The following is an 8,776-nucleotide window of genomic DNA, read 5'->3' as shown; positions in this document are numbered from 1 at the left end:
CACCGGCGCGATTTATAAATACAGACGCAGGTTGACACCCACCTCAGCTTCCATTGGTTAAAAGGTGGTGACGTCACATACGATTCTTCCTACAGACAGCGTGTACAGTACAGTGAACCCCCGCATATTCGCGGATATTATAACCTATGTTTTTGTTTTTGCTGAAATCTGCAAAGCTTGAATGTCTTCTTTTAACTATATGAGTGTGTTATATACAAGAAGACGACCACAACTGCTCAGTAATCTGCAAAATAGCTTGTTGTTTTTCAATTATAGTCTCTTTTTTTGTGCACAGGATAAAGAATATATGCCAGTGAGTATTGTTAAAATAAAACTTCATGAAGCTTCATTAAGCACTTACAATATTTTTTACTCCTCAAGATGGTGGTCTTGGTTTAAATATAAAGGCTAGTGCAATCTTTAAACCAAGAATGCCATTTAGAGGAGTCAAATCACAAGTTCTTCATTGAGTGTTTTGTTCTTTGCGTGTACCTTGTGATTAGCTGGAAAACACTACGGAGGAAACCTGATTATCTAATCACGAAGTCAGCTTTCCGATCACCCGCGGCCTCAAAAAGGACAAGCGCAATAGAAAATGGATGGATGTTCAGTTTTTTTCTACCAACCAACACGACCTGACAGACATGACTCAGGGCAAAAATATGTGGTTTTACTCCACCACGCCCTCTAGCGTTCAAACGCCAGAAGGGAAAGAGTTGCCACGACTGCAGCAGTTTTGCAGACGTCGCGGTTCGAACATGTGGAAGTTGGTGAGCTACTACACGCTGTGCGTCTTTGTGTGCTCTCAGCTCCGTTTGGTGAGCGTTTGGGCGGAAGATGATGTCAAGATCGAGGTGGTGTACCAGCCCGACGCGTGCGAAAAAAGGAGCAAGAAAGGAGACCTGTTGAACGTCCACTACGACGGCTTCCTCGAGAAAGATGGGTCGCAGTTCTACTGCAGGTCAGTGGGGAAACTTCTCGTACACCGACTAGCAAGAGACATTAATTGTTTTTTTAAAGACTTTCTTAAATTAATATTTTAACAATAAAAGGATGACAGTCGCTGAGGCTCTTCAGTCACGTCACACACTAACTCCTCACTTAGTTGACCTCAAGCACTTTCGTCTGAGATGTTCGTTTGAACATTTGTGTACAGCATCTTCTACGAAATCGCAGACACACTCGCAACAAAGCAAATTAAGAGCTATAGCTATTAACAAGGAGCGCTGCAAAGCATGCTGGAAAGTTGTTACTATTGTTACAATATTATGCTTTGCAATATTATCTACTTTCATAATGAATAAAACAATGAGCTCTTGGTGGATTAGTGAATGGTTCATTAGACTTTTTTTGTGTGTCCTGTTGTGATTAGTCACCAATTTCAGGTCTTGGGAGCTTTTTTTTCCCCTCTCAATTTTCCTGGGGGCACTGCTGAGAATTTGCCCCCCCAAAAATGACTACTTCAGACCAAAATGGCAGACTTCCTTCCTGTTCCATTTTGAGGACGGGTCCTTGAGACCTTTTTTTTTTTTTACATTCTATTGCGATGTCCTCAAATGTTGTTAATCGGGGAAACAAATGTCATATAAGCTTTTCTCTTGCAAATTTTCCTGGGGACACTATTGAGGCCATTTGCCACCAAAGTGGCCACTTCGAAATAAAATAGCCAACTTCCTGTTCCTGTCTAGATTCAGGCTCGGGTGGGTGGTTGTGTTCGGGACCCCTAAAATGTATAATGTGCATTTCACCAGAATACACATGCAAATAAAAATAGCTGCATTTTCAGGCATTGTGTAACCAACATGAAAACCAGAGAGTTGTCTATGGATGGAAAAACAAGCAACTCACCCAGGACACACTACTGAGTGTTTAAAAAAAAAAAAAAGATTTCCCATTGTCTTATTTCAGCCGCCACGACAAAACGGGCCACCCGCAGTGGTTCATCCTGGGCGTGGGACAAGTCATCAAGGGCCTGGACATCGGGATGGTCGACATGTGTGCGGGGGAGAAGAGGAAAATAACCGTTCCATCCGCCTTGGCCTTTGGAGAGAAAGGCAAAGGTAGCCGGTTGGACGGCGGCGGCGGCGGCGCACGTGTCTTTGTCCAATCAGAACTTCTTTCATATTGTGTCTTTGCCTTGCAGTTACTATATCTGAGAGGAGGGCCTGGCTTCTCCCCCTTTCTCATCTCTCCGTGGCATGACTGTAAGCATGCACTCAGGTTTTAAGCTTCTACACTTCCTGCAGGACTTCTGCTGACTTTATGTGCTTGTTGTTGGGATGTGCATGTTGTCCATCGAAGCCGTCTGCATGCAAAGCTCACACGTCTTAAAGCTACAGAGTGAAAAGCACGTTTAACAAACCCGACTGTCCTCTTACATTCATTTACCAGGAAAAGCAATAATGACCCTGGGTCCTTTTGACCCCAAGCTTCTTTAATCAAAAAAAAATGTTTGTTATGTTGATTCTCAGGAACAGCAACAATGTCCCTAGTTAATTTTGACCTAAAAAAAAACCTCAATGCAGCTCTGCTTACCCATTGACATTGTATTTCAGACCATGTGTGTCAATGGGCGTTATTAGATTGACTTAGCCGTAGTGGCTTGTATTTTCACTCGTGGAGGCAGCACTTCATCACCAAGTTATAAAATGAACCATGAAAAAGTCCCTTTTGAAATGCAGGTCCTGTCCCACCCAATGCGACGGTGATATTTGAGGTGGAGGTCTTCGCCGTGTCTCGGGGTCCGCGCAGCATGGAAGCTTTCGGACAAATCGACGTCAATCAAGACCGAAGTCTCACAAAGACCGAGGTGATAACAAATTGGCAGTGTTAACAAAATATTGACTCCGTAAGGGTTCTAATGGACTTTTGCTGGTGTTTTCAGATCAAAGCCCACTTGAAGATGGAGTTTGAAAAAGACGGCAAGCCGCCAGACGACGCCTACTACGAGAAGGTTATCACCGACATCTTCCGCAAGACCGATTCCGACAAAGACGGGATCATCAGTGCCAATGAGTACAACATTTATAAACACGATGAGCTCTAGTGCTCTCGTTCCACATCCGAGGTGCTGTATCGTTTCTTCGAGCCTGTGACTTCTTTTTTCATTCTCATAATCGATGTGTTTTGGGTCGGAAGGCACTGAAGTTTTAAAACGCCGAACAATCTGTCCGTGCAGACGGCGTTTCGTTTTGTACAACTGTAAAGAATAATTCTTATCATCGGATCCTGGTGGTTACGTCTCCCGCAATAACAAATGGACTCAGGCATGTTTGACTCCTTCACTCCCAGCAGCCATTTTGAATGAAGCAACCCCCTTCGCTCCCCTGCTGTTTGACTGGATTTTGACTGATTTTGCAAGACCCGCAGAATATTGTAAAAAAGTATATTTCTATCTGTTTGCGTTTTTCAGCAATTAGGATTAGAATATAGCTAAATTTCATCATTATTCACAAATCTGTTAAAGAGCTTGTTGCAACATGGCCCTGGTTGATCTCTTATACTCTGCAGCCACCCGCTGGCCGTTTTTTGTAATACAGTGTTCCCTCGCTATAATGCGGTTCACTTTTCGCGGCCTTGCTGTTTCACTGATTTTTGTGCGTATGCAATTTTGCATACTTTTTTTTTTTTTTTTTACAGTAATGTACCCATTTTATAAACTTTATAAAGGTTTGAACATTGAGAATTTTTAAACAAGAGGGATTTAAAAATGTAAATGCCTCGATGGAAACAAGTGTATAAACGGTGTGGTGAGGGGTTTTAGAGCCTTAAAACATTTATAAGAAATGTTAAACATAAAGCTAAGTACTTTGCGGATTTCTTTTACTGCGGGCATTTTTTGGAACCGAACCCCAGCGTAAATTGAGGGAACACTGTTCAGTTCAGAAGCTGCATCAAAGCCTTCTCTATACGCTAGCATAAAATTAAAAAAAATGATATATATGTTTTTGGGAGTGAAGGACAAAGTATTAAACGTATTCAAACGTTTTGGGGTTTGAATGAGTTAAGTGTCAGAAGCGGAACAACACCCCCCCGCCCCCGACCACTATTTTGTTTTTGTTGACCCATGGTATGTGTAATTACCCAGAAGTGTCAAAAACAGAATATAAAACAGTTTGGTTTAATTTTCAAAAAGAGCAATTAAGTTTATGGGTCAGATTGACTGTCTACAGGATGTACATTTTCAAATATTGTTTTGTTTTTGAGGAACAGCAAAACAGCAATGCTGTCCCTGGGGTCAATTTGAAAAGCGTAAGAAAAGAAACATTGTTTTGGTTTCATTACAAATACGTGAAATGATGCCGATTACTCTTGAAAAGGGCTCAATTTGACCGGCAACATAACAGGGTGGTCAAGTTCATTGGTTGATTTCAAAATTGGAGTTTGAGACATTTTGAAGGCGCTTTTGTGTCAAGAAAAGACCAAATAAAATGTGCCGATTGATGTCGGGATGACATCATGTCACATGTGAGCTTTGCATCTGTTACGACAGCACACGTCGCCGTTTCCAAAAATAACACCTTCATTTGTGTATTTACATTTTATTTTGAGCGCTCTTAATACCCACACGATTGATGCTGCTGATGTTCTCGCTGTTTATGAGATGTTGATCCGGATTGGCGGCACCCGGATGGCCGCCGCCTTCACCCGTGACGTTAGGTCCGTGCCCAGTGGTGCCCTGCAACATAATATTTCATTGACTAGAACTTCATCAGTCATAAAACACGCGAGCGCGTACTTTGGCTCGTAGCTGACATCGGCGTCAGGAGGCAGGATTCCTTTCTCTTCCCTGAGTCGCTCGACGCCGTTCCTGATTGCGCAAAGAGACCAAAAAAAAAAAGCTCAACAAAAAGCGATTTGTCGGTCCAAAGGAATTGTGGCGACGCACCATGCGATCATCACGCCGTTGTCGGTGCAGAATTTGGCGGGAGGGCAGAGCAGGCGGAGGCCGCTCGCCTCGGCGATGATGCCCAGAGCTTTGCGGATATACTGATTGCTCGCCACGCCTCCCGACAGAACCTGTAACATATCGTTGCGTATTAGGAGGCCATGTTGTGGGTTCAATTGAAAATCTAGAGGGGAAAAAAGAAAAGTTATATTCTGAAAACAGTTGGGTCAGAAATGATCCAATTGGGGTAAAAAGAAAAAAAAATGGACCGATCCATGACTTGGGTCAATTTGACTCAATTCTCTGTGCCATTTTGTATGAAACAACCACTGCTTGGGTCAATTGGACTCAATAAAACAAAATGACCCAGATTATTTTTTTTTTTATCCCAATTTGTTTTTGGGGGAGCTAACTGTTTTTTGAGCGTATTCTTCTGGCCTTTATAGTTCTTTTTAGTAATTAATATATATTTAATGATAAAAACTAGGTTCATTATTTTTTACTGAAGAATATTATTTTACCTTGTTGTTTTGCCTGTGAATTTGACGGTTAGAAAAATAAAATTTAATTTAATTTGCTGGCCTTTTTTTTCTTGTTCTTTTAGTCTTTTTCTTGGCCTTATTTTTTTTTTACCTAAATAAAATTTTCCCTCGGTTTATTTAAAAAGAAAAAAAAATACAGTATGTCATCATTAAAAAATATTTTTAACATTTTCATAATGACTAAATTGTAAACATATTCCTAATATTTACAAATATTTAAATAATTCTACATGACAGTTAATGTTAAAAATGTCAACAAAACTGGAGAAAAATGCCTGGAGTTGAATCCTTCATTTTTTTTGACGTTACAAAAATCCTGCTCACTAAATCCGGAGTGTGACACGCACGCACTCACCAACGTGGGCTCAAGCGAGGGCAGCAGCTTGTTAGCCTTGCAGAAGAGGACGGCGCGATGCGTGCGCTTGGCCAGATGACACGCGACCGTGTGCTGCGTCGCGGCCGCTATGTCGTTCACGCAGGGGAGCAGAGTTCCGCGTTCGATTCCTGCGGACGAAAAAAAGTTAGTCCATCACACGGATGCGGCTACCAAATCATGTTATGAATCGATTACCGCCATTCTACCAATTATCTTGGTGATCAATTGAGGTAGTGGATAAAGGTTGCTTTTGTATTTTTGAACAACAAAATGAGCATATGAGTTGCAGGTTGTATTTGTGTCCACTTGAGGTCGCCATTGTCACACTTACTATCCGTGCATGGCTTTAAAAGGCAGGACTGGTCTGCTGAGTAACGCTTCAGAAGATGACTAAGAAGTGTTGGGTTGTTTTCCTAACCCAACTCGCTGTGGATTTTGAGCATATTGAGTAACTTTTACCCAAGATTGGGTTCATTATTTTGACCCAGCCGATTGGGTTGGAGGTCGGATTTGGGCAGGCTGAAGATTTGAAACTTGTCGCCATTTTTGACAGTTTTGTTGTGTACTGAAGGTGAAGTAAATGTAATGTTCTTAGAAAATGTTAGTGGGCAACACCGCTGACTTTGGACGCAGGGAGGGATAAGGGTTCAAATCCAGGTGAGGGCGGAGGGCCACGTTAGCCCACCCATGGAAAATGGTGACCCCTGACAGGGGAAAGTGACTTCTTTGAAAATGTTTCAACATCTGCAACATTCTGTGCGGATTACGTGTTTGTTTTGTTACCGTACCTTCTTCTGCTTCTTTTTTCTCTATGGTCATGTTAACTTGATTTCGTATCCCGGCAAACGAGAAACAGCAGTCATACGTTTGTCCCATGGGCGTCCTGAAGGGAAACTGCAAGCGGTCGCCGTCCTGTGCCAGCAGCTCTATGGCCTGTCCTCCGCTCAGCGTGGAACAACGTGGGTGCTTGGCCAGCGACAGACGTCTCGCCACCTGCGGATCCACGCCAAAAACATTAGTCAAACAAATAAGATGGCGGCGCAGGTCACTTACGTGGGGAGTTGTTTTCGCGATCCCTAACATTGAACAAAAACAAATCAGTATTGGGAATATGTCCTTGCAGTTGGACGAACCTTGACCGATTTCCAACGTGCATTTCTCTACGTAATAATCAAGGTGACAAGCCAAAATGTCCCCCCTACTTCTACTCAAGAGTGGTGCCGACCTCAAAATCGGTGCAATGTCACCCTCTACAGGGATCTGTTGGTCATTACAGTTATGTAGAAGCTTGAATTTTGCAGACTAGGTGGGCGACACCATCACATATTTGACGATTGTATTCGTCGGTGGCAGTAAATGGGTGGATTGCAATTGACCAATATCAAAACCCACGGCAGTGAATGACTTAAAAGTGTCTTTTACCTTATCTAGAGTGTCACCCGGAGCTTCATCCAGAGTGTGACCCAGCAGAAGGAAATCGTCCACGCCGCGAGCCACGGCGAGCAGCGAGTGCCCGCCCGACACGAGTAGCACCAGGAAGGGGAAGGAGACGGGCTGGAGCAGGCGGACGGTCAGGGCGTGGGCCTCCATGTGGTGGACGGGGATGAAGGGCGTGCGGTGGCGCCTCACGAAATTCCGGCTGAACTCCAGGCCCACACCCAAGCTCAGGGCCAGGCCCGGCTTCACCGTGGTGGCCACAGCCGACAGTTGATGTGGGGCCACGCCGCTACGCTCCAACGCCTCTTGGACTATGCGCTCAATGTGCTCCCTGTGGAGCTGCTGGGCCACGGTGGGGACGATGCCGCCCGTCCTACATTGGGAGAGCGCAAGTCAGACAAGCAATTTTCTCAAGTTAGTATTTCGTATCCACATTATATCTAATTCGTGCCCATAAATGATTAATTGGGATTCTCCACCGGCCCATGACACATTGTGTTATATCACTCATGCATATTGTTTTGTCATGCTTGTGTAAACAAATACAGTCATTTGAAATAGAGTCTTTCTAGCATTGGAATGACAGGAGAGCAGGGCATCATCGTCTCACCTGAGGTGTACCTCTTTCTGAGAGTGTAGAGACTCTCCCAGTATAGCGCCCGTCTCGCTGACCACGGCCGCTCCGGTCTCATCGCAGCTCGTCTCGATGCCCAAAACAAGCCGAGAGGAACCGGAGCCGGTGGAGCGTTTCCCCATGGCAACGTCGCCATGCCGCCGCCGTTGAAATTGCCAACCCAGTCTCAAGATGAGCTTGTTCGCTTTGGAAGGGAACATGCTCACGGGTAATTGCAGTCAATTTAAATTGGCAAGTGACTGAGAAAGATTTCATCTCACTTGACGTTTAAATTAAAGAGAGAAAGACTGGGACAGTGACATCTAAAAGTAAATCACTTTATTATTTTTCCAAAGTCAAAGTAGATTTACTTCCGGTTCAATTCTTCTTCGACTACTACGTCGTCTTTTCTTGGCACCGCGAAACAATCCCGCCACCAGCTGGTACGAAATTATACTATACATTTAATAATAACAATAACACATTGCTGTTGTCCTGAACGTAGATATATGTCCCTGAAGGCATTTCATTTCATAAAATTGATTATAACCACCTAGTGTACAGGAGTATATCGAGAACGCAATGTTTCATTCATTACATTATAACATAATCACAACAAGAAGAATAAGTAAAATAATAATGTTAGTTGTTATAACCTAGGAAAGCAAATATTAGAAATACGATATATTTCTTTATCTTAAATTAATTATATTTGTTTGAGGCCCCAATGTTGTCACATGTAAATAATTCCGTGTATCCACAAAAATATACTAACTATTTTAAACAAGAAAGAATACAAAAAAAACAATCTATCGTTGCACACCACACATCTAAAATATATCTATCGTTTATAACATTAAAACATTTAGAGAAGTAATCGTTCAAGAGTGACGGGTCACAATAAAGTTATTGCCGTTTTT

General features: G+C 43.0%; 2 protein-coding genes across 2 annotated transcripts; one reads left to right on the top strand and one right to left on the bottom strand.

Moving 5' to 3' along the window:
* The first annotated feature begins 721 nt into the window (after nucleotides 1–721).
* On the top strand, nucleotides 722–5,201 carry LOC144060954 (peptidyl-prolyl cis-trans isomerase FKBP7-like). The gene is made up of 4 exons (XM_077580926.1): nucleotides 722–961; nucleotides 1,909–2,060; nucleotides 2,682–2,809; nucleotides 2,885–5,201. The coding sequence occupies exons 1-4, from the start codon at nucleotides 759–761 to the stop codon at nucleotides 3,044–3,046; spliced, it is 645 nt and encodes a 214-aa protein (XP_077437052.1). The 5' UTR covers nucleotides 722–758; the 3' UTR covers nucleotides 3,047–5,201.
* Nucleotides 4,526–8,231, bottom strand: osgepl1 (O-sialoglycoprotein endopeptidase-like 1). Its single transcript, XM_077580924.1, has 7 exons — nucleotides 7,854–8,231; nucleotides 7,229–7,616; nucleotides 6,595–6,799; nucleotides 5,786–5,934; nucleotides 4,889–5,019; nucleotides 4,739–4,810; nucleotides 4,526–4,678 (listed from the first exon to the last, which is right to left on the bottom strand). The coding sequence occupies exons 1-7, from the start codon at nucleotides 8,075–8,077 to the stop codon at nucleotides 4,597–4,599; spliced, it is 1,251 nt and encodes a 416-aa protein (XP_077437050.1). The 5' UTR covers nucleotides 8,078–8,231; the 3' UTR covers nucleotides 4,526–4,596.
* Nucleotides 8,232–8,776: the final 545 nt, after the last annotated feature.

Source organism: Vanacampus margaritifer, chromosome 11, assembly GCF_051991255.1.
Source record: "Vanacampus margaritifer isolate UIUO_Vmar chromosome 11, RoL_Vmar_1.0, whole genome shotgun sequence".
Taxonomy (NCBI): domain Eukaryota; kingdom Metazoa; phylum Chordata; class Actinopteri; order Syngnathiformes; family Syngnathidae; genus Vanacampus; species Vanacampus margaritifer.
The sequence above is the reverse complement of the archived record's forward strand: the minus strand, read 5'-3'. Positions and strand labels throughout refer to the sequence as shown.